At 42.2% G+C, this 26,417-nt stretch overlaps 1 protein-coding gene across 1 annotated transcript in view; it reads left to right on the top strand.

Moving 5' to 3' along the window:
• The first annotated feature begins 460 nt into the window (after positions 1-460).
• SLC4A8 (solute carrier family 4 member 8) overlaps positions 461-26,417 on the top strand; it is a 94,105-nt gene continuing 68,148 nt past the window's right edge. Inside the window, exons 1-2 of the mRNA XM_080662911.1 lie at positions 461-679; positions 17,509-17,590. Coding sequence (XP_080519037.1) covers positions 635-679; positions 17,509-17,590 — 127 coding nt within the window. The 5' untranslated portion in view covers positions 461-634. The remainder of the gene's footprint in view (positions 680-17,508; positions 17,591-26,417) is intronic.

The following is a 26,417-nucleotide window of genomic DNA, read 5'->3' as shown; positions in this document are numbered from 1 at the left end:
GGGAGGAGACCTAAGTCATAGCGAGGCTGTAGAGGGGACAGGATCACTGCCAGTGTGCTTATCTTTAATGCTTTTTAATCTGGCCACTAGCTCAGAGATTAACAAGTATTCTTGTCCTTTTCCCTCATCCTCAATTACTTCCTTCTGCAATCCCCAAGGGACGGTTCCCCAGAATTTAAAAATCATCCAAAGAATAAAATCAGAATAGACAAAATCAACACTTTCTCACTTTCCCAGGGTGAGGGGCAGCTGCAAATAGAAGAATGAGATTTTCAGTTTCCAACAAGCAGTTGGAAGGACCTTCAAGCCCAGGGGCCCCTGAAGGGAGGGAGGCGGTTTCCATGGCAACCTGGGCTCCTCCGGCTGCCCCCCCCCCCTCCTCGCGGTAGCCCTGGGTACCGCCGGCCAGCGTCCTCCCGTGCTTCGCGCCCTGATTGGCTGCACAGGCCGCGCGCTGATTGGCCGCAGTGATGCCTCGCTGGCCGGTGGCCACGGAGGCGGAGGAGGTTGATGGTTGACCGTTGGCTCCAGAGTAGGGGTCGCCGTTGGGGCGCTTCGCTCAGACCCGATCGGAGTGTACGTGTTGCTGACGCTCGGCCTGGAGCCTGCGGGCGAGAACTTGCTCGGCTCCGCCATGCGCGCCGGGAGTAACGAGCCGGACGGCGTCCTCCGCTATCAGGTAGGGCCCGCCTCCCGCCCCTCCCCGAGCTCAGCCTCCTCATCCTCTGTCCACCTCCCCGCCTCTGCCCCCCAGCTGGACTCCGAGGCCACTCCCTGAGGGCGAGGGGAGGCCATCCCGGGACACCAGGGGGCGCTCCGGGAGGCTGGGGACCGGGCAGGGGCTGCGAGAGGGTGACCTTGGGCCGAATCCGGGAGCTGGCGGATCGCCGCCGCATCCCGTGTGCGCCGCCGGTGACCTCAGTTCTCCTGGGGTCCTCCCTGTTAGGGGGGAGGCCGGCTTCTGGCCTCGCCGTGTCGAGCAGGGACGTGGGAGAGAGTAGCCAAGGGCCATCCTTTGGTGAAGCAGGTCTCCTCATTGTGCTGTTTCTGGGGGTTTCTGGAAGCGCTGGGAAGACGGGAGGCTGGGACCAAACCCTGGTAGTGTGTCCAGCTTTCTGACTCCCTCCACCTCATTGCGGAGACATCTGACAAGTTCTGGGTGGGGAAGCAGAAGTGGGCTGGGGCAGTGTTGAGGAGGCAGGAACAGTGCTTATTTAAGAGAATGAGGAAACCAGGTTTAAGTAACTGATAGCCCAACTGTTGGGGTGGCTAATGTAAAGAAAAGCATTGGACTGTGTGTCAGTCTGTAGGTTCAAATCTCTTACAGGCTTTGCGACCTTGAGTGAATCGCTTGCCTCCTTTAACCTCAGTTCCCCATCTAGTAAAATGGGAATGATAATGTCTGCTTTGGTTTGAGGGCAAAGCGGGGTGCTGTTTGTGAAAGGGCTTTGTGAAATGATGTTTATTGTGAGACAACCAGTTAGTGAGTGGTCCTTACTCAATTCTCGACCATCACCACCCCCTTCCCTGTGCGATCAGGAGGCAGAGTTACTGCCCTGGAACGAGGGACCGATTGAAGAGAGGGTCTAGTCTGAAGTGAGGCTGTGAAGAGAATGATGGACCTTCTTGGGAAGGATGATGGGTCTTGGAAACAAGTGCCACATTGACATCAGGGGCGGTTTCTGTAAGGAGTCAGCAAAAACACTGAGTTTGTAGCAAAATGGGTATCAGATACTGACTCTCTTCTTCCTGTGGTAGTTTGCTACTAGAAGATCTGTAATTCTTTCTTTGTTTGCTCCATCAAAAAGGAACCTTATCTAAGGTTTTGGAAAATCCTTATCTAATCTGTTAAGGCCTATTAAGTGTATTATTCACTTACATTTGGAATACAATGATGAACAAAAATAGGCAATGTTTTTGCTCTTTGGAGCTTCTCATCTAGAGTGTGTGTGTGTGTGTGTGTGTGTGTGTGTGTGTGTGTGTGTTTGGGGGATAATCACAAGTAAATGTGTTATTATAAACTGTGATAAGTTCTTTGAAAGAAAGATAGACAAAATATGGACAAAAATCTAAAGAATAAGTGTCTCCTGAGGGAAGAGGGAGCTCAAAGGGCCTTGGAGACGCAAAGAACACCATATGCAAAAGTCCTGTGGCAGAAGGGGGTACATCTGGCTACAAGACCTGAAAGAGGGCCTGTGTGGCTAGAGCCACAGAGAGTAAATGAGGGGAATGGTGTGAGGTATACTCTGGTGTCATAATATACAGGGCCATTGTAGCCCACGCTGAGGAAGTTGGTATTTCTCTGAGGAACAAGGGGAAGACACTCTAGAGAGCAAAAGAAGAGGGAGAGAGAGAGAGAGAGAGAGAGAGAGAGAGAGAGAGAGAGAGAGGAGAGAGCGTGCTAATGAGAGATCAGATTTTCCTATGAAAAATATTTCTCTTGCCCTGACTGGTATGGTTCAGTGGATAGAGCGTCGGCCTCTGGACTGAAGGGTCCCAGGTTTGATTCCGGTCAAGGGCATGTACCTTGGTTGCAGGCACATCCCCAGTGGGGGGTGTGCAGGAGGCAGCTGATGGATGTTTCTAACTCTATTCCTCTCCCTTGCTCTCTGTAAAAAATCAATAAAATATATATATATAAAAAAAAGATTTCTCTTGCCTGGCTGGTATGGCTCAGTGGTTGAGTGTTGAGCCAGGAACCAAGAGGTCACTGGTTGGATTCCTGGTCAGGTCACATGCCCGGGTCGTGGGCTCAGTCCCCAGTAGGGGGTGTGCAGGAGGCAGCCAATCGATGAAGTTTCTCTCTCATTGATGTTTCTATATCTCTATCCTTCTTCCTCTCTCTCTGAAAAAATCAATAAAAACATTTTAAAAAAGATTTCTTTGGCTGCAGTGGGAGAACAGGCTGGAATGAATGTGAGGAGACAGTGTCCTTAATGTGCAGGATGTGTACAGGTTATATTGTCAAGGTCATAATAACCCCTAACCTTCTGTTAGTGTTCTGTGAAAAAAAAATTCCTGAGTGCTTCTGGTATAAGATAGAAAATAATTACCTCCTTTACATCTAGTTCATGAAATTTCATGAGTGGTAGGATGGGGAGAAGAAAATAAATAGAGTAGGAACAGTAGGACCTCAGGAAGGCTGAGTCAGGTGATAGACAAATGGGAACATGGATATACTAGTAGGGAGGAAAAGAAATGAGTGTGGAAGGAGGAAAGTAAATGGCTGACTTGTGGGAGACACAATCAAGCAACTGAAAATTACCAATTAATCCTCCCAAGTAGGCTGTGTGGAAGGGAGATAGACCTCGAAAATTGAGGAGATTGTATAACTTGTGTAAACAGATAGATTCCAGGTATCACATCTAAATATCATAAGTCTGTTGTTTTCTTTGGTTTGGACTGTTGCACTAGCCTCTCATGATTCCCTCTGTCTTCTCTCTTGCCATTCTACTTCAAGCCTGGCAGTCAGAGGGAGCTTTTAAAAATACAAATCAGATCATGTCATATCTATCTTGAAACCTTTTAGTGAGTTTCCAGTTCATTTTAGAATAAAATCCAAACTGCTTATCAAGCTTTAACATGATCAAGGCCTTGACCACCCTCTCTGCCTCTCTTCCACTCTCTATGCATCCTTGCAATGGCTTTCTGTTTTTCGATATGTCAAGCTCCTTCATGCTTCAGGATCTCTGTTCTTACTGTTCCCTCTGCCTAGGACATTTTGCTACCTAGGTCTTCTCATGACTCAAGTGTCACCTCCCAAGAGTGTCTTTTCTTGACCTTTAACAACAGTCACTCCCTTTCATACAATACTGTTTTGTTTTCTTAATAGCACATATAATTCATCCGAAGTGTTCTTGTTTTGATTTCTTGTTTATTTTCAAGTAGAAGTTTCATGAGGGCAGGGACCAGGCACAAAGTATTTTCATCTAGCACAGTGCCTGGTATAATATAGGTTCATGATTCTCTATTTTAGAATGGATGATTCTTCCATAGTCAAAGCCAGTGTGCCTCTCCTTAAGGAGCTTGTGGCCTGGTCAGGATTAGCACAGGGCAACACACTGTCATTGCCCGATTACACAAAAGCTCTCCCTTCTGTGCTGTTGTGTCTTTGCACAGATGTTCCCAGCTGGAAAATCTTTCCCATCCTCTCCAAAATATCCCATTTTAACCTCCAAGCTTCATATCACTATCAGAATTCATCACTCTGTCTTCTCTGCTCACTACACCCACCAAGTTCTGTTTTTTCTCCCACCCTTGCTTATGGAATATACCTGTTCTCTCTACTGCTAACCTGGCAGTTCCCTTTGATGATGATGTTTTATGTAAGCTTTTATTGGTGCTTGCCACGTGCAAGACACTGTGTTAAGTGCTTTCCATGCATTATTTCATTTAAGTCTCTCAATAACCCTGAGAGCTACATGCTCTTATTATCCCCATTTTTCATCTGACAAAACCAAGATGCAAAAATATTAAGCAATTTTTTCTAATAAGTGGCTGCCCCTCTTCAAAGGATGTCTCCTTAATCACTCTGCATTACTATAGTTTTTGTCTTTGATTCCTAGACCAGTGCCTGGCTCAGAGTGAGCATTTAATAAATGTTTAGAAAGATATGTATGACAAGGTATATAAAGGATATTATTAGAGTGGGAAGAGACTGGAATGAGGGGACCGGCTAAGAGGCTATAATTTAGGATGAATCAATGAAGGTCTGCATTATTGAATTTTGATGACATCTGTAGAGGTGACTATTGAAATTTTAGGAGTCATTGAGCCCTTTAAGGGCGTAGCAATGAAAGAAGATAAGAAAGCTTTAGGGAAGCCTAGTTTGGACTGGAACTGGGGACATCTTCAAAATTCCTAAAATTTCTCCTGATCAGCAGTCCATTCTGAGTAGAAAGAAGTGCTGGAAGAGAAGGTGGAGAGGTCTAGGACTTGCAGGGGGGTTCAGAGAAGGTGGAAGTGGAGGAATGGGGAGCAAGTGAATTTTGGAAATTACTAAGGCTTTTCTGTGAATTAGGCCTGTTCAGAATGGAAAGCTTTGCTGAAGTCTTGAGAATAACAAACCCTGGTAAGTGGGTGATAATTGAAAAGCATAGCAAAATAGGAAGCGAGTCACACTCTATATCTTATAGAGTCACACTCTATATCTTATGGAGTTCTAAGGCAAGAGTTCCTGAAGGAGACCTGAATACTCATGCCCAATGACGCTGGCACATGTCGGTTAATATTTTCTGAGTGAATGAATGAATGGCTTTGTAGAGAGCAGGTCAGCTTTTCTGAGGTCAGTTTATGATAAGCAGTCAGTATTTGTTGAATGTTATTGAACAAAAGTATCAATCATAGCAGCTCTCCTCTTACTACATTGCAGTGTACAGTCAATACTCCATCACCCTTTCCCAACACATGCTGGGTGTTCTTTCCCTAAGTGGGAATTGGGGAAATTGTGAGAATTCTCTTTACCAGTTCTATTGGGAAACTTCAGTAGGAGAGGTGTGGGCTGTCCTGCCAAGCAGAGAATTGAGATTGTCTGGGGACAATTCGGGCTGCAAAGTCACTGCCTGAAATATTTGCAGATAATTGTCTTAGCTCATGCTTTGCCTTGGCAGGGTAGACAGGGCTCTTAGTCAAGCCCGCACAGTAACCAGGACACAGCAAAGCAACTGTGTTTATTCTAAATCTGCTGCTGGGTAACAGCAACAAATCTTAGATAATGGAGAGGTTGCTTGTTTCTTGTAAGGTAGTAACACATTTACTCTGGTCTTGGTAGTTAGAAAGCCATAGTGTATGTGTTAGTTTCTATTGCTTCCATAACAAATTACCACAAATTTAGTGCCTTAAACAACACAAATTTATACTCTTACAGTTCTGTAGTTCAGAAATCCAACAAGGTCTCTCAATGGGCTAAAGTCAGATGTTGGTGGGGTTGGGGTTCTTTCTGGAGGCTCTAGGAGAGAATCTGTTTCCTTGACCTCTTCAGCTTCTTGAGGTTGCCTGCATTCCTTGGCTCATAGCTCCCTTCCTCCATCTTCAAAGCCAGCAATATAGTGTGTCTCAGACCCTGCCTTTGGCATCATATCTTTCTCTGACTCTACTCTTCTGCCTCCCTCTTCCACTTTTAGGGACCCTTGTGATTACATAGAGCCCACCAGAGAGTCCAGGATAATCTCTTTATTTTAAATTCAGTTGATTAACAATATTACTTCCATTTGCAACCTTATTTCGGGGGTCATTATTCTGCATACCATTATGTATTAACCAGTAATCTATATTGTACAGGAGTGAGTGACTCCAAGTGGGGTTCAATAAAAGAATCACTGAGAAACCAGAACCAGTTTGAAATTTTATGCCTTTAGAAAGCTGCTGAAGAGTCAGAATAAGAAAATCATGGGTATTCAGGAGCTCATGGCTACCCAGAAGAGGTCTGGGACAGCTGTGACAAATCCTGATGGAACCGTTTTTTTTCCCCTGTGGCTGCATTCAGTGAGGAAGTCAAATTGAGGTCATTCAAAAGTTGGGGGTTTATGGGTCATATTCAGTGACAGAGTCTTTTTTTTCTTTTAAATATATATTTTTCTTTTTAAATACGTTTTTAATGATTTTTTTAGAGAGAGAGGAAGGGGTAGGGAAAGAGAGAAACATCAATAAGAGAAACACATTGATCAGCTGCCTCCTGCTCGTCCCCTACTAGGAATCGAGCCTGCAACCCAGTCATGTGCCCTCGACTGGGAATTGAACCCACGACTCCTTCCGTGCGTGGGCCAATGCTCTATCCATTGAGCAACACCAGACTGAGCCAGTGACAGAGTCTTCAAGGGCCAGAATTCACAGACTTTGCTGGATAAAGAGGAAGATGGAAATGAATAAAAAGATGGAGTACTATTGAAAGTCTTGGGGCAGTTTGAGGGACAAGATTCAGGAGCACTAAGGATTTAAGAAGGTAATAATGTGGATCTTGAGCTGTTCTGTGGACATGAGCTCTCAAAAACAACCCAGGTTCTTTGCTTTTAGCAGTATTAGAGTATAATGTTAATATAAGGAATACAGAGAAACTTAAGTTCTTCCTATCCCACTTAGTTCTTGTGAGATCTTAGCCTTGATTTAGGTCTGTTTTGAGGATTAAGTGAGGTAATATATGTAAAGCACAATGCTAGACCATGATATAGTAAGTGCTCATAAATATTTGTTTCTAATACTAATTGTATTAACTCAGTTCGCTGATTAGAAACCCTGGTAGCCACTTATATATTTGTTGATTTTAAAAAATTGATTAAATATGTTAGAACTTAAACACTTGACTTTTTATTGTCCAGGGCAGGGGAGGATGGGAAGGTGGAGGGGTAGGAGCGTGCTATTTACAATCTCTGAAAACATTGGAACCTTAGGAGAAGATGAAAGAGGTCTTTAGAGGTAAAATATCTGAGACTGACTGCCAGAAAAGAGGTGGGGCTGCGTTTGGCAGGTATACAGCCCCACAGGTGGAGTTGAACAGTAGAGGTGTGTCAGGGAGAGAGCTCAAGGTGGGCTCCACTGCCTGCCGTCTTCTTCCTCCCCTGCAGCCTCTGTGGCTGCTTCTAGGAGCAGGAGCCATTATGTAAGACTCAGCCCTGCCCCTGCCTTTTAATTTGTCCATTAACTGTAAGTGAGAATCTGGTTTGCTACTCAGCTATAATTCATTCATTTTTCAAGGCTCATAACAATGCTTTCTCTCTCACTATGTGCCTTGCAGTTTCAATGTTTGTTTAACTCCTTTAGTTCTTTTTATCTTATCGTGTTCTTGTGATAGGCATCCAAATAAATTTACAGCTATGCAATGGTTCATTGTCAGTGAGTCAGGAGGAAGTACAGAAAAGAGACTTAGAAACAGGGCCTTTTCTCTAGTGCATCCTTCTTTTCCTCCTTCCCTCCTTTCTTTTTTCTCCTAAACTTATATAATGTGGCTAATATGATTCTAATCTTTTTCTGAGTCATAAACTCCCCTGAGAATCTGGTGTAAGTTATGAACCTTTCCCAAGAAAAATGCACACTCACACATAATCCTCTGAAGCCCATTCATAGGGACCCTAGAAATCCATGGTTAAGAGATCTTCTCTGCCATAAATAATGATGGTATCAGAGGAGATAATAGGCAACTGCTGAGGACTCTGCAACAAGAACAGACCAATGAGACTTGACGTACCTTTCTTTTCATTTTTATGACTTTAAACAAAATTCATATATACTTGAAATTTATGGGACATTTCAAGCATGTACCAAAGTAAGAAAGACTTGTAAAAATGAATCACCATGTACCCAATGACCTGGCTTCAACAATGAGCACACATCCATATTGATTCATCTGTTTCCACCCATTCTCCAAATTCCAGACATCATATTATTTCATCAGTAAAAACTTCATTGTGTATCACTAAAGATTAAGGACCATTTTTAAAGATGACATAACCACTATATTACAATAGTATTGTTACATTTAAAATTAACATATTCTTTATATAATCAAACATCCATTTAGTTGTTTAAAATTCTGTGAGTGCCTTACAAGTTTTTAAAATAGTTGACTTATTTGAATCAGGATCCACATTCATATTCAAGCCTGACCTTTTAAATGCTCTGGCTAATGGTGTTTGACAGTGACTCTGTTTTCTTTGGCAAGACAAAGAAAGTAGATGAATGTTTATTCAGTGAGTTTAGGCTGTGATTAACCAATCTAAATTAAGGAAACAAACAACAAGTCGATTTTCAACCTGAATTTTTCAGACGGTTGACCTTGCTCTTTATATTTTGCTTTCATAGTCTTTGAGTCAAAAAAATCAATCATTCCTCCCTTCCCCCTTTTATCCAGATTCCTGCTGTGTTCTATGCTGTGTCAGGTGTCTGTAGGCAGTATTAAGCATACTAATTAATTGGTCCTTGTCCTCTGGATATTACAAACCTGTAGGGGAGCCAACATGAAAATTTATTATGAGAAAATATGTTATATGACTTAAATAAAGAGTTCAGAAAACTAATAAGTATTTACTCATCAAAATTTATTGGATATTTACCACATACTGGACATTTTACTAGGTGCTATTACATAGGAGTGAACATAAGTACGTACCCTCCTGGGACTTAGAGGCGTGAAAGCTACTTACAATGGTAAGCTACAGTATTAGACTCTGGGAGAACATAAAGATGAAAATATGTGGTTCCTGCTATCAGGAAATTCATGATCTTAATCATAAGCTAGATGAACAAATAAGTCTAAAACAAAGGCAAGTTTTTTCCATCTAAAAGTTATTCCTCAAACAGGACTTTATATCGGAGTCTTTACAACTTAGATGGAAGTGAAATTGACATGCTTAGAAAACTGACTCAAACAAAGCACCTATGGGGATGAGGAGGACATTGATGTTAAAGATGTATTTGAAGATTTTGAATAACGTTTATAAAGTGTGACAATAAGTAATATTTCTAAGTTAATTTATTATTTTGCATATCTGTAATCTTTCAGTGTTATCTATAAACTAGAGGCTCTGTGCATGAAATTGGTGCACGGGGGGTCCCTCAGCCTGGCCTACACCCTCTCCAATCCGGGATCCCTCTCAGAACCAGGAACCACTGGCTCCTAACTGCTCACCTTCCTGCCTGCCTCATGGCCCTAACTGCTCTCCCCTGCCAGTCTGATCCCCCTAACTGTCCTCCCCTGCTGACCTGATCGCCCTAACTGCCTATCTGCTCTCTCTTTCTGGCCTGATCGCCCTAACTGCCTATCTGCTCTCCCTTCCTCTTCGCACCCTTCAGACCCCCGGCGCAGGTGTGCTGAGAGTTCTCTGCCGCGGCCCCGCCTCCATCCTGTTTGGTCGTTACGTGACAGCGTTCCGGCCAATTTGCATATTCCTCTATTATTAGTATAGATATTTCAGTATGTCTCACTAAAAGATAAGGATTCTTTAAAAAATAAGCACAGTACCACCTAAAGAGTAAACTAACAATTTCTTTAATATCATAAAAGGTCTAATCAATATTCAAATTTTCAATTGTCTCATGTCATAACTTTAATATATTGATTTCAGAGAGGAAGGGAGAGAGTGAGAGAGATAGAAACATCAATGATGAGAGAGAATCATTGATCAGCTGCCTCCTACACGCCCCCTACTGGGGATCAAGCCTGCAACACAGGCATGTGCCCTTGACCAGAATCAAACCTGGGACCCTTCAGTCCACAGGCTGACGCTCTATCCACTGAGCCAACCAGCTAGGTCAAATGTCATGACTTTAAAAAGTTATTTAAGAAATAACTAAAAATTTTATTTCAGTTAGTTTGTTTGAATCAAGATTGTGGTTGGTTTATTGTCTCTCTTAACCTGTTGGTTTTACCTTTCTCTCCCTCTGTGTCTCTCTTTCTCGTTTTGCAATTATTTATTTTTAAAAAGAGGCTAGGGGAGGATTTGTCCTATATGATTTTTCACTGTCTGGATTTTGCTGATTGTATTCCCATGGTGTAGTTTTTCTGTAGCGCTCTGATTCACTGTATTTTCAGTAAATTTGTATTTGTATTTAGAGGCCTGATCAGATTCAGGGACAATTTATTTGCTAAGATTGCCTCATGGATGGTGATAAGGTCTCCCATAAGGAGGCATATAATGTCTGGCTGTCTCTGTGATGTTAGTGGCTTTTGAAAATCAATCCAATCCATTTGGACTGCAAAATGGCAATGTTCTAATTCTAATACTCCTTTTCCATTTATTTTTTTAATAATAAGGAACTTCTCTCATCTACTCTATGGTACAATTTATATAGGGAAACGGATTAATTTTTACCAGCTTTCAAAGCAACCAGTTAACTTATTAGCATATCCTCCAATGTTAACCAATTAGTTAAATTTTTGTTGTTGTTAATCCTCACTCGAGGATATTTTTCCATTCATTTTTAGGGAGAGTGGAAAGGAGGGGGAGAGAAACATCAATGTGAGAGAGACTCATTGATTAGTTGACTCCCACACACACCCTGACCAGGGCCCAGGATTGAGCCTGCAATTGAGGTGTGTGCCCTTGACCAGAATCAGATTTGTGACCCTTCAATCTGCAGGCTGATGCTCTATCCACTGAGTCAAACTGGCTAGGGCCAATTAGTTAATTTTTAAAGTGACATTGTAAACTCGTGGATTTTAATATATGTATTTGATATATTCAGTCTGTTGCAGTTATTACCCTTATTGATTCAAATTGTCCTCTTTTATAAAAATATATTTTTACTGATTTCAGGGAGGAAGGGAGAGGGAGAGAGAGAGAAACATCAATGATGAGAGAGAATCATTGATTGGCTGCCTGGGGATCGAGCCTGCAATTTAGACATGTGCCCTGACTGGGAATCGAACCGTAACCTCCTGGTTCATAGGTTGATGCTCAACCACTGAGACATACGGCCGGGCAAATTGTCCTATTTTTGGCAAGGGACCTCTTTAAGTTGTCTACTGAGTCCAATTGACACAACCCAAGTTGTCTTTGAGTGCCTTTTAGTAGAAAATGGCACTGTAAGAGACTACAATCTAGGTGCTAATGATACTCATTGCTATTGGCTGACCATTTTTTCCTAGGGCTTTTGAGTGGACAGAGCTAGAAAATACAAATTTATCAATTAAAATATATTTACATGGAAGAACATACCATGTTCATGGATTGGTAGAATCAACATCATTAAAATGCCCATACTATCCAAAGCAATCTACAGATTCAATGCAATCCCCATTAAAATACCAACAGCATATTTCAAAGATCTAGAACAAACTCTCCAAAAATTCATCTGGAATAAAAAAAGACCCCAAATAGCCACAGCAATCCTGAGAAAGAAGAACAGAGTTGGAGGGATCACAATACCAGATATCAAGCTATATTACCAAGCCACAGTTCTCAAAACTGCCTGGTACTGGCACAAGAACAGACATATACACCAATGGAACAGAACAGAGAATCCAGAAATTGACCCAAACCATTATGCTCAATTAATATTTGACAAAGGAGGCAAGAGCATACAATGGAGTCAAGACAGTCTCTTCAATAAATGGTGCTGGGAAATTTGGTCAGATACAAGCAAAAAAAAAAAAAAAAAATGAAACTAGATCACCAACTTACACCATACACAAAAACAAACTCAAAATGGCTAAAGAACTTAATCGTAAGACGGGAAACCATAAAATTCCTACAAGACTCCATAGGCAGGAAGATAGCAGACATATGTTGTAGCAATATCTTTATAGATACAGCTCCTAGGGCAGTGGAGACTAAGGAGAAAATAAATGGATTACATCAAAATAGAAAGCTTCTGCACAGCAAAAGAAACCATCAATAAAACAACAAGAAAGCCCATTGCATGGGAGAACATATTTGCCAATGATATTTCAGATAAGGGTTTAATCTCCAAAATTTACAGAGAACTCATACAACTTAACAAAAGGAAGATAAACGATGCAATCAAAGAATGGGCAAAGGATCTAAATAGACACTTATCGAAAGAGAACATACAGAAGGCCCAGAGACATATGAAAACATGCTCAAAGTCACTAATTATCCGAGAGATGCAAATCAAAACAACAAGATACCATCTCACACCTGTCAGAATGGCTATCATCAACAAATCAACAAACGACAAGTGCTGGCGAGGATATGGAGAAAAAGGAACTCTCCTGCACTGCTGGTGGGAATACAGACTGGTGCAGCCACTGTGGAAGACAGTATGGAGTTTCCTCAAAAAGTTAAAAATGGAACTCCCCTTTGACCCAGTAATCCCACTTCTAGGACAATATCCCAAGAAACCAGAAACACCAATCAGAAAGGATATATGCACCCCTATGTTCATAACAGCACAATTTACAATAGCTAAGATTTGGAAACAGCCTAAGTGGCCATCAGCAGATGAGTGGATTAAAAAACTGTGGTACATCTACATAATGGAATACTATGCTGCTATAAAAAAGAAGGATTTTTTACCATTTGCAACAGCTTGGATGGAACTGGAGAGCATTATACTAAGTGAAATAAGCCAGTCGGGGAAAGATAAATATCACATGATCTCATTCATATGTGGGATATAATCTATATATATATAAAAGCCTAAGCGACTGTTTGACCGGTAGCTATGACGCATACTGACCACCAGGGGGCAGATGCTCAACGCACAGGTATGGAAACATGGAACAGACTGATGAATCTCAGAGGGAAGTGGGGGAGGGGAGAGGGTGGGAAGAGATTAACCAAAGATCTTATATGCATACCAGAGGCCCGGTGCTCAGATTCGTGTACTGATGGGGTCCCTCGGCCTGGCCTGCACCCTCTCACAATCCGGGACCCCTGGGGGGATGTAGGACTGCTGGTTTCGGCCCAGTCCCCGCAGGCCAGACCGAGAGGCCCACAGGTGCACAAATCCATGCACCAGGCCTCTAGTGATCAACATAATTTGATGAACAAGAGTAGATCCAGAGACAAATGGCAGGAGAGTGGGGGCGGTTAGAGAGCAACCAAAGGACTTGTATGCATGCATATTAGCATAACCAATGGACACAGCCACTGGGACGGTGGGGGCTTGCCCGGGGTGGGAATGGCTGGCGGGGGGGAGGGGTGGGCGTTAATTGGGGAAAAAGGAGACATATGTAAAACTTTAGGCAATAAAATATATATATATATATATATATATATATATATATATATATATGTGTGTGTGTGTGTGTGTATACAGATAAAAATATGTCATATATTCTTGTTGATACTTCCAATTCAAATTCAGGACTGTGTTGGTTTTTACTTAACTTCTGTCTTACAACTGTATCTCTTTGCACCCCTGCTGAGAATACCAGTTCTCAGACATATTGAGAGTGACAGAAAAAGTTCACATAATTATTTGTTTTATCTCACAATACACAACAGTCTCAGAGCAATAACACCAACACTATAATCAACAGTATGGTAACTAAAAAGCAGTTTAGGATCTTTTTCAATTCTTTTTGTTTTTAGGGTATATCCTACTAAGGATGTTCAATTTATTATTTTTAAAGCTATTTGGAATAATTTCTCTTGGAATAGTTATGCCATCAATTTGGCATTTGTTTTCATTTTGTTTTTGATTTCTGGGAATTGATTTTTAAATTGTAAATTTTGTTTTAAAATTATGTAAAATATATATAAAATAAGGTATATTCACAGAATTTTAGTTTCTGTCCTTGTCTCCTATCCTCTATGCCCTCTCTTCTTCTATAGGTAACTATTTGAAAACATCTTTTATGGCTTATTCTTCCTTTATATGTTTTAAATATAAGCAGATGCTTATGGTCCAAAACCCTTTCTTAGACAACAATTATACAGTTTTTCCACCTTTTTAAATTTGATATTATATCTTGGAGCTTATTCCATAGAAGTAGTAATATATATTTTTAAATATGTCTATAAAACTAACTAAATAAAATACTATAAGTAGACTTTTGAGTATTTTATCTACTTCCCTACGAATTTATTTATTCAAGTTAGCCTCAAAAACTTTTTTTTGAATCTTGTTTTTAGAAAAATGGATTCTTTTATATTCTGGGTTGTCTTATTTGGGGGCATAGATGACAGCTACAAAATAGTAAAATTGGAACAGTAAACTGGAAATTTGAGCAGGATCTGGAAGGATGGTGAGGATTTGCTATGCTGCAGAGTTGGGGAAGGGGAGTCTTAAGTGACTGGACAGCATGAGCAAAGGCATGAAGGTGGGAATGTGCACGGTGCCCGTGGGATCAGTAAGCCTGACTGGAGCTGCAGGTTTGGTAAAGGAAATTGACAGGCAAGGAAATCAGTTAAGATATTTTTTGAAATAATTTAGGGTATGGCGAAGGTCTTGATAAAGTAGGTACCATTATATTCATTCTTTTAACAAAGATTATTGAGCACCTACTATGTGAAAAGTCTTCAGAGTGCTGGGGAAACAGTGGAAAGGAAGCCAGATATGGTTTCTCCCTTAAGGAGCAGAGACATTTCATTACTAAGGAGAAGTACAGTGTGCTATCTATATATATATAAACCTAAGCAACCATCCAACCGTTCGACATCTGACCGGTAGCTATGACACGCACTGACCACCAGGGGGCAGATGCTCAACGCAGGAGCTGATGAGCTGCAGTGACTTGGCAGCTGCTATTCTCAGGTGATGCACCCAGAACCAGAGAGGAGGGAGCCCGATTCCTGGGCACATCACCTGAGAACCACCTCTCACAATCTGGGACCCCTTAGGGGATGTTGGAGAGCCGGTTCTGCCCTCTCCCCGTAGACCAGGCTGAAGGACCCCACCGGTGCACAAATGTCGGAGTTTCTGCCCGATCACCACAGGCCAGGCAAAGGGACCCCACCGGTGCATGAATCCGTGCACCGGGCCTCTAGTCCATTGGCTCCCCACTTCGGGTCTGGCTCCCCACCAGGCCTCTTGCCCATTGCAGAGGTCGTAGGTCTGGCCCTTACAGAAACTTCCCGACTCGATTAGCTAAATGATGAGACGTGTAGGACCTACTGGCTGTGGCCCCATATCTGACCCTGCGCTGGCCCATCTGCTTAATATTGCTTTCCAGTGGAGACAGCGAATTTTCCCGCTACCACTCTCAGCTGGGAAACCAGAAGCGGTTTCCCTTTTTCTGGGTGGACAGTAGCACCAGCGGGCAACCTCTGGGAAGGGAAGGAGGTGAAGGAGTAGCTCAGGTGGGAAGAAGGAGGTTCTTGCTGCCACAGGACTCTGACTGGGCGGAAGGGCCTGGGCAGGAGCCTGACATTGAGTAGGGTCCTGCTCTAGGCCAACTAGATTCCATGTTAAGTAAATCCTGTTTGCTAAATAATTGCATTTTGCAGCTAAATGCCCACAAGTCATCAGTTACCGCCAAACTTAGGATAAAGTGAGATGAAAGAAGCGAGACAGATATAGACAGTCACCTGAGAACCACCTCCTGCAATCTGGGACCCCTCGGGGGATGTCGGAGAGCCGGTTCGGCCCTATCCCCATAGACCAGGCCGAGGGACCCCACCAGTGCACGAATCTGTGCACTGGGCATCTAGTCTATATAATAAAAGCCTAAGTGACCTTTATTGCAGAATGACCAGAATGACCGGTCGCTATGATGCGCACTGACCACCAGGGGGCAGACGCCCAAAGCCGGAGCTGCCCCCTGGTGGTCAGTTCACTCCCACAGGGGGAGCGCTGCTCAGCCAGAAGCTGGGCTCATGGCTGGCGAGCAGGCAGGCGGTAAGGAGCAAGGGGTCCCGAACTGCAAGAGGATGCGTGGGAGTGGGCCTAAGCTGGCAGGCGGACATCCCCTGAGGCATCCTGGACTGCGAGAGGGCGTAGGACCCCTCCCCACCCCAGTGTATGAATTTCGTACACCGGGCCTCTAGTGAGGACATAAAAATGGGGGGGCCTAGCTTAGTTTAGAAGAGGGGTAATCAGGAAACACTTCCAAGGAAGTGCATTTAGCTTGAGATCTATAGGATGATGAATAAGTATTAGTTGCTGGTGGTGGAGGTGGGGGTAGTAGGCAGAGGGTGATTGCTCTAGGCAGAAGGAGCAGTACTCAGGGAAGAAAGGAAGTATGGTTCCAGAACTGATAAAAAATGTCCAGTATGACTGAAAGTGTTGGAGAGTATGGGATAGAGTGGATGTGGGATGATAGTGAATTCGAGGGAAATTGCAAAGGAGGTCTTGATAAGAAAAGAGAACTGTTTCTCTGAAGGCATGTAAGTGATACTCAATATATATGAAATAGATTACTAAATATGTTTGAAATTTCAAATGTGGATTAAGAAATGATGGTGCCATGGAAGGAGTAAGTAAATGAGAACAGGCTGCTAGTTTTGGAAGGAAGATTAATTTGGGTTTAGACACCTAAGTCTTGAGGTGTGGCATCCCATTGGTTTGTCAAATACTGGGCCACACTGTCTCAGGGTGCTATTGAAATTGTAATACTCAAGTGAGGGAAACGAAAGGTAGAATGCGCTTCCTTGGGAATTATATTTAGAGAAAGAAGATGAGCCTTAGGATGAGACAGAGAAGATTTGGTCAGGGAGCAGGATGGATAATTTCAAGGACAGAGTGTTAAACAGGCTTAGATGCTGCAGAGGTCAAGGAGACGGACCAGTTTACACCAAATGAGACAATGTGGTTGACACCACTTACAAAATGCCATTATACAGATGTATAGATGGAGTGCAGAGATGAAAAGGCATGAGATCTGCAGTCATAAGACTTGGGCTCAGTCCTACTTCTGCCTTTTATCACATTTGTGACCTTGGCAATAATTATTTTATGTTCTCTGAGTCTCAGGCTGTTCATTTAAAAATAAGAAAGAGAATGGCTACCATATTTGTATCTCAAAGTTATTGTGAGGTTCATATTTAAAAATATATAAACCATTGTGTTTCTCTTCCAAGTGTTGCATAAAGAGTCTGACACATGGTACTTAACTGAATGTTTGAATGAATGTGTGGGTATTACTATGACTACTTATTTATGTTTTCACAGAGACCAGATGAAGAAGCTGTGGTGGATCAGGGTGGGACCAGCACAATTCTCAACATTCACTATGAGAAAGAAGAGTTGGAAGGTAAGAACTGCTGTTCCATGTAATGGGGGAAACAATAAGAGGCAGCCTTGTGCGAGGGACAGCTTTGTTATCTGGAGTCTGGGGTTTGAGTCCTAACTTTCACTAGCTGTAAGACCTTAGGGGAAATCACTTAATTTCCCTTAGCCTCAATTTCCTTGTCTGTTAAATAAAAGTAGGGATAATAATACCCAATAGACAGCATGTGAGATAGTGCTTTGAGCACTGTAAAGTCCAATATAAACATTAATAAATGACCTATTCCATGAGAATGTGAAGTACTCAGATCAGTTTATTGATTCTTGACAACTGCTTAGAAATACAAATATATGCAAACTTTTAAAAGAAAAATACAAATAATTTTAAAAACTCAGTTTGGCTATAAAATCTTGTTTGTATCCCATTTACAATGTTTGCTCTTTCCTTCCAACTAAACCCATTTCTGCCTGGTGTTTTCATCTAAACAAGAAAAGGGAAAACACATATGTACTTATACTAGAAGCCTGGTGCACGACATTTGTGTACTGGGTGGGGGTTGGGGGGCCCTCAGCCCAACCTGTGCCCTCTCTCAGTCCGGGACCCCTTGGGGGATGTCCACCTGCCAGGAAGTGGGCCTAAGCCAGCAGACGGACACCCCCCGAGGGGTCGTTAGTGCTACTGAGGAGGCAAGAGAGGCTCCTGCCACCACTGCTGCATTCACCAGCTGTGAGCATGGCTTCTGGCTGAGCAGTGCTCCCCCTATGAGAGTGCACTGACTACCAGGGGGCAGCTCCTGCGTTGAGCATCTGCCTTCTGGTGGTCAGTGTGTGTCATAGAGACGATCGTTCTGCCATTCGGTCGATTTGCATATTACCCTTTTATTATATAGGATTCTTTAAGAGTCACAGCACAGAATTACATAAGAATCCAACTGAAGTGGACAGGAAGAGGCATTGCTGTTTCTAGTTTACCTTATTAAGGTTCTTCTCCCTTTCTTCCTGCCCCAGCCCTAGCTCCCCACATGACCACATGTGGTGTCCTGTTTTCCTTTTTCCCCTGGGGCCTAGTTTCCTGATAAGTGGTGATGCTTGGTTTTATTAGAGAAAGGCTCCTGGCTAGTAGAACTTTAATGAGAACACACATTTGGCACAAAAACCTTTGTGAACTCTCTGCAGCACCCTCTCAATGTTGAAGGCTATGATACAGCAACTTTCTAATGACTGGGACAGCATGTGAAAAATCTCTGTACTGCTTGTTCTTGTGACGTGGTTTTTTTTTTTTTTTTTTCATCATCAAACTTGTACAATTCCTCAAGAAAACTTGTCCTTTGGATCTGTTACCATGAAAACTTATGTGGGTGGCTCTGTGGAGGTCAGTGGGTTTGGATATATCAGGGTTAAGTTTTCCAAACTATTTTAACCAGATGGAAGAGACAATGTGGGTTTCAGCAATTGGGAGAAAGTGGGAGAAGAAAAGGGTGTGGGGGGTGGGAGGCTAACATTCGTTAAATGACCCTTGTGTATTAGGCATTTGACTGGGGTCTTTGAACAAGTTGTCTTTTTTATCTTCTCAATACAAGGCCTGGTAGGTATTATACCTATTTGAGGTCATCTATCCCAATGATCTTCAACCCTTTTCACCTCATGGCACACAAACCAATTACTAAAATTCTGTGGCACACCAAAAAATATATTGTTTGCCAATCTGACACACACACACACACACACACACACACACACACACACACACACACAAAAGTACAATTTTGATTCATTCACACCAGATAGCCATTGTGTTGGTTGTCATTTTTTTTATCCTCACCTGAGGATATGTTTTTTATTGATTTTAGAGAGAAAGGAAGGTGGGCGGAGGGAGAGAGGGGGAGAGAGAGAGAGAGAGAGAGAGAGAGAGAGAGTGTGTTAGAGAGATATGAACATCTATCAGCTGCCTCCAGTATGCGCCTCAACTGGGGATTGAACCTGCATACCTGGTGTATGGGCTGATGCTCCAACCAACTGAGCCACCTGGCCAGGGCTGTTGTCACTTTTTAATTTGACAATCGAAGGGAAAAGAGATCAGTGTCCCTGACTAAATAGTTCGATACTATAAGTTTTAAAAATTTCTTGCAGCACACTGATGTGACACCGGTTGAAAACCATTGATCTAGCCTGATGGCAGGTGATATGGGATGAAAGTTGGCTTTTCCACTCTACCACCCTGTCTGCAAGGGAGGACAGTATCCAGCATTAACTACCCAACCTCAACATTTTGTTCCATTATATAAACATGTTCATGTATTAGCCCTCCTTCTGCCCAGATAATCCTATTGCTTCTCTACTCTCTTATTGCCCCATGGGGCAGTGCTGCTCTCAGTTTAGTTGTTTGGGCCCACTGGGCCTTTGTCCTCAGCAGGGAGATAACCATTTATAAACACTCTTGTCTCCTTGTGAGTAGAATAATAAACTTGCGCAAACTCTCTTGAATCCTGAGGACTGTGTTCCATCCACAGAGGTCAGCTGAGTGAGTAATTGCCAGTAGGATCAGCTTCTTATGATGACATCATCTATTCTTTATGCATTCTCCATTTTGCCATAAAAAATAGTAATCTATGATGTCATTAGAGAGTGATGTGTTGGGAAATGGTCGTTTATACATAGACCTTTTCGAAAACTAGAATCTTATTTATTTTAGCACCATTTTAAAAAAGCACTTTAGACAAATGGAGGACAAATGGTGCCTACTTCTCAGGCCTGATGTGGTTCTAGAGCAGCTCTGGAGAGATGAGGAATTTGCTGTGGGGCTGGCCCTGCTGTGGGCTCTACCCCGACTCACTCTGAGGGCAGCTTTGGGACTCAGTGAGGCTGCACTCAGAGTGACATCGTCTTTTGAAGGTGTAGGATAAAATTATATTCTGGTTTGATATGTATGCCATGATACAAGGTTTTGTGGCTGCAGATAAATCCCTGGTCTTCCTTCCCCTTTGTTCCATATGTCTACCCCATGTGACATAAACCATTTCATCACTCATTTTCAGAACTATTCTGAGATTTAGTCTCTGGACATTGTGAGAGACTTTTGTAAATGTGGGTTTTTTTGCATAAGTTAATTTCATCAGTAGGAAATAGTGCATTAAACCACGACATTGTTTTTGAAGAGTCAAAAGCAAACATTAGAATAGATTTCCAAAGATAAACTCACGAAGAGCAATAATAGTCCATGATGTGCTTCAGTGGACTCTCCCAGTCTCAGAGGAACACAGAGCAGTTGCTTTAGTTAGAAGAATGAATTTTTCCATTTTTTTCTGGCAGATCATTATTCCTGATTAACTACTAGATTTATGAATCCTAGAGTAAGTTTAGTGCCTTCTAATAAGTTTTTAACAAATGTGTAAGAGCCATTTGCTCATATTTATAAGTTAAAAGAAAAAGAAAAGGCTTGCATCTGCTCCACATGTTAGATTCCCCCCTGTGGTTATTGACTTTGAGTCAACCTGTAGCCCAGAGGAGTGGAACACCTTTTGTATGTGCTAATGAGTTCTGTCTGCACTCTTGGTAAACAGCATGTATGGAATGTTAAATACAGCCTCCATCTGGAGGGTGGGTCTCGCCTGTGGTTTCTTTCTTGCTCCACAAGATTCAGTCCCAGTTCACTAAGGATTGTTCTCTGCATTTGTATACATACTTATCTTTTAAAAATTGATTTCAGAGAGGAAGGGAGAGGGAGAGAGAGATAGAAACATCAATGATGAGAGAGAATCACTGATCGGCTGCCTCCTGCACACCCTACACTGGGGATTGAGTCTGCAACCCAGGCATGTGCCCTGACTGGGAATCGAACCGTGACCTCCTGGTTCATATGTCAACGCTTAGCCACTAAGCTATGCCAGCTGGGCGTGTATACATACTTATTTTAAAAAATATACACTGTTACATCTTTTGTATAAGTTTTACTAAATTAATACTTGTATTTGCATACAGATAGCCTCTGAAGAGTAGTAAATAACTGGAAAAAAGAATGGAGAATTGGATGGGAAGGAGGTAGAATTTGGGTGAGTTGATAGGTAGATTAAAGGGATGAAGATTGTGAGGGTAGGAGAGGGTTGAATGGCTAGCAAAGTGACCACGGGATTAGTTTAGTGAAGTCATCACAATGCCAAAATCCAGTTAGGACTGGATTTTACTAGTGCTATATTCATTTCCTAGTGTCCATTTACTTGTCTTCTTTTCTGCCGATTTCATTCAGAAAATCCAAGTTTTTGCTTCAGAGTTCCAGCGTAGAAACTGATGGCTAATTTTCTGATAGGTACTTGGACTTATTTAGCTCTGACCTCTGCTGGGGCTTGTTTTCATTATTGCTTATCTCGCTGGTGTTTTAAGGAGGCAGGCACTGTGGTTGGCTAATGTTTGTGAGAACTGATTAGACCAGGGGTGGGCAAACTTTTTGACTCGAGGGCCACAATGGGTTCTTAAACTGGACCGGAGGGCCGGAACAAAAGCATGGATGGAGTGTTTGTGTGAACTAATATAAATTCAAAGTAAACATCATTACATAAAAGGGTACGGTCTTTTTTTATTTTATTTCAGTAGTTTTATTCATTTCAAACATTTTAACAAGAAGAATGTAAACACTAATTATTATAATTTGAAACTTCAAAAAATGGAGGAATCATAGCCCAATAACATACCTTGTATTAAAGATGGCAAAGGCAAAATAAAATTGCCTAACAAAGGAAAGGTACAAAAGCCTTTCAAATTAAACTTAAATATAATAAAATAATTTAAAACTAAAACAAATAGAAAAGAACAAAATGTATAAACAGTAAATTAAACATTTTCTTTAGTGCAACTTCTAAATTATGCCCGGGACATAGATGTAGATGGCAATGTAGACTGGGTTGAAAGGTTTTTGGTCTTTAAAACATCAACTTCAGTGGGAACAGTGTTGTTGGTCTCCTTTTTTAGCTAATGCATCAAAGTCTGGAGTTAGTTTTGTTGTGGCTATTCTCAGGATAGATCTGAGGTGTTCGTCAGTTAAGCTGGATCTGTGAGGGGCTTTGTTGATGTTCATGACGCTAAATGTCTGCTCACAAACATAGGTTGACCCAAACAGCACCAGTATCTTCTGTGCCATCCTCCGGATGTTTGGAAAAGTGGCTTCATTAAGTGAAGCATAAAAGTCTCTTAGTTCAAGAGAGCTGAATTTCTCCTTTAGGACAAAGTCAGACTGAAGATCGATGAGTTCCAGTTGCACCTCTTCTGGTGCTGTTTCAGGGTTTTGTGACAAAGGACAGGCCACCAGTTGAAGTGACTGGTCAATTTTTTCAACATCAGAAAACCGATGACAGAATTCTGCATGCAGGTCATCCAGTGATTTGCTGTATTTCTTCACGTTTTGGATGGTCTCCTTCTGTGTGGCTAGTGTGGCAAAATGAGTGAAGACTTTGTCTGAAATTTGTCTGGAAAAGAAAATCAGCTTCGATTTAAAGGCTTTCACATTAGTGTACCTGCCATGTACATACTGATCTTTTTCCTGTAGCTTCACATTTAGCTCATTCAAATGTGAAAATATATCTACAGCAAATGCAAAGTCACACAGCCAATTCTTGTCACTCAGCTCAGTAAATTCGTCAGACTTCCCCTTTAATTTAAAAAATGCACCGATCTCTTCTTTGAGCTCCCACACTCGTTGGAAAACTTTGCCCAAACTCAACCAGCGGACACAAGAGTTGTAAAGTAAGTCGTGGTGATCCGCATCAGTTTCCTCCAGAAACTTAATAAACTGATGGTGCTGAAGTCCCTTTGCTCGAATGAAATTAACAAGCTTTACGACTGGATTAACAACATGATTAAGTTGTACTATAGACTTGCACAATGATTCCTGGTGAATAATACAGTGAAGAAAAATAACATCTTGGTTAGGATTCTCCTCTTTCACTTTATCCTGAATTCTTTTTAGCAGTCCAACATTTTTTCCAGTTAAATTTGGATATCCATCTGTCGTGACATTAGCAAGTTTACTCCATGGTAGCTTCATTTTCTCGATGACAGTAGACACCCGGTCATACAATTCCTCTCCCCGTGTTTTTCCTTTCAGTGGCTCCACGGTTAAAAACTCCTCCATAATTTCAAAATTGTCACTAATCCCTCGGATAAAAATTAAGAGCTGAGCAGTGTCCTTTACATCATTATTTTCATCCAATGCTAGTGAATAAAACTTAAAGAACTCTGACTTACTATTTAATTTGCTGGCCAAGTCTTCATCAAACAGTTCCACTCGACGAGTCACTGTCCTGCGTGATAAGCTGAGTTTTTCAAACTTGCCTTTGCTCTCTGGACACAAGAGACCTGCTGTCTCTATCATACATTCTTTCAAAAACTCGCCTTCAGAGAGAGGTTTGCTAGCTTTTGCTAATTTGAATGATAGCATAAAACTTGCTTTGGTAGTTGTCTCTTGAATTGCAGTTTGTCTGTGAAAGACATTTTGCTGAGCCTGTAATTTAGCCATCAACCTCTGTGCAGTAGCCTCCCGTTCTTGAGGTGACTGCTTGCTAGCATAGTTGCCATGCTTTGTGGCAAAGTGACGGCTGAGATTGTACTCTTTGAAGACTGCAAGTGTTTCCTGGCATATCAGACATACCGGCATTGATCAGACTTCAGTGAAAAAATATTTTGTTGTCCACTCCCTCTTAAACACTCGGCATTCACTGTCCACTTTCCTTTTCTTTGGTCCACTTATGTTTAATATTGGGCTAAAACCAACAGTACCATTCTCTTATTAAATTCTTTACTAAAATAAGACAGTAAAGTATAAAAACAAGTGATTAAATTTGCTCTACTATAACATTTTTGGTCTTCTAAAAATATATATATATATATATATATATATATATATATATATATATATATATAACAAAATCATCTGAAAAAGTTCAGACATGGGACAGAGGCACACCCTGACCATAGAGAACAACCCCTTTCCTCCATAGGAAACCTGTGTATCTTTCACACAGGCTCTTTGTTTATGGTAACACACATAGCTGCACATTGCTGTGTCTTCCAGACACACTTGTATGGGAGGTGCTAGGGCAGTGCAAAACATGGGTAACCAGTAGTTACCACTAGCACTTCCGTTACTGGCAAAAAACAGCCGCAGTGCACATAGTGTGAAAGAGCCCATTATCAATGTCAGATTGCATCCACTGGACTCTATAAAAACAACCAAGTGCCACTTTTAAATGCCCATTGCAACAGTTTTTCTTATTAAAAGCTGGAAATGGCAGGATATTTATATATATACCCCTACTGTGACAGCCTGGCAGAGCATTACAAAGGAGAAAACCCAGCATCTGGTGATGTCCATAAGTACAAGACTTCAGGCTGTCATTACCAGGAAAGGGTTTCATCCAAGTATTAGATATGAACATTGGATTTTCAGTTTTTCATTTGTCCAATTACTTCTGAAACCCTGAAATGAAGCGATTTTGTAATAAAATCTTTAGTTCATCACATTTCTATACAATCTTTTTGTTCAACCCACTGAATTAGGGTTCGTTCACACTAGCCGTACTGCCGTTGCAGTGTGGTGCAGTACTACAATGCAGCGCAGCTAGGGTTAATGCAGGGTACACAGGTTTCCATCATGTTTGCATTGATGCTAATGTGCAGTGGTGCATGTTAACACAAATGCCCTGTAGCATGCATTTTTACAGGCGCAAGGGGGAGAAGCAAACGCAGCGCAAAATGCATTTGTTTTGCCGCTAACACATGCAGTTAGTGGCCACGGTAGCGTTACTGATACCGCATCCGTATCAGCAAAAAAATGCAGCCACAGCATGGCTAGTGTGACATGTCCTCTGTGTGTCTTTTTTCCTGCTGCGCGCGTCCGCAGTGGGAAAAAAAACTGCAGTGGATACAAGCCCTAAAAGCTGAAAGTCTTTGTTGTTTTATTAACAAGTCATTGTGATGTACAGAATGTGGGAACAGGAAAAAATTGTGTTTGAGTAGAGCTCTTAATCTTACCTCAGAAAGGCTCTGATACTGTGCTCTCCAGGGGCGTGTCTCCCTATATCACTATGCTAACGTGTGTACGCATTCCCAAGGTGATGTCGGAAGACGCGTCCGCGGGCATTACAAGGAGCCTCTGGAACAGCCGTGGGCAAACTGCGGCCCGCGGGCCGGATCCGGCTGTTCTATCCGGTTCTCTTGCTCTCCCCTCCGCTCCTTTACTTTGAATTTATATTAGTTCACACAAACACTCCATCCATGCTTTTGTTCCGGCCCTTGAGTCAAAAAGTTTGCCCACCCCTGCTCTGGAAGATTGAGAGGTTGTTCCTTCTACTGAATGGGCGGATATAAATCCGCCCACTCAGAAGAAGGAGCTGCGGCCGTGTTTCCCGTCGTTGCCACGTTAACACTGCTGCTGGTGAAGGAGCAGAGGGGAGAGCAAGAGAACCCTCTGCTCTTTTGGCTCCGCGGGCCGGATAGAACAGCCGAATGGGCCGGATCCGGCCCGCGGGCCGTAGTTTGCCCATGGCTGGATTAGACTAAAAGAACTTATTAGAGAAGGAGGAGTCTTCTTGAAGATGTAAGCTTTACCTTACTTCCTACAGAGCCATCAAAGGTATCTGTAGAATGTCTTCCCTATTATGCCACAGATTTGCCTAGAAGGAATTTAAATATCAGGCAAAACCATGCATTATTTACTCAACAAACATTTACTGAGGTCCTTTTATACTAGTAATCTCTTTTTGCAGCAATAAGTAAAGATCGTGAGAACAATAGAACCAATGTGAATTCTCCAAAGAAAGCCTTAGCCAAAGCCTTTCCTAGGTCTTGAACATTAGAACCTGGAC

The sequence above is a fragment of the Plecotus auritus genome (genome assembly GCF_963455305.1).
Source record: "Plecotus auritus genome assembly, chromosome: 3".
Lineage (NCBI taxonomy): Eukaryota > Metazoa > Chordata > Mammalia > Chiroptera > Vespertilionidae > Plecotus > Plecotus auritus.
The sequence above is the reverse complement of the archived record's forward strand: the minus strand, read 5'-3'. Positions and strand labels throughout refer to the sequence as shown.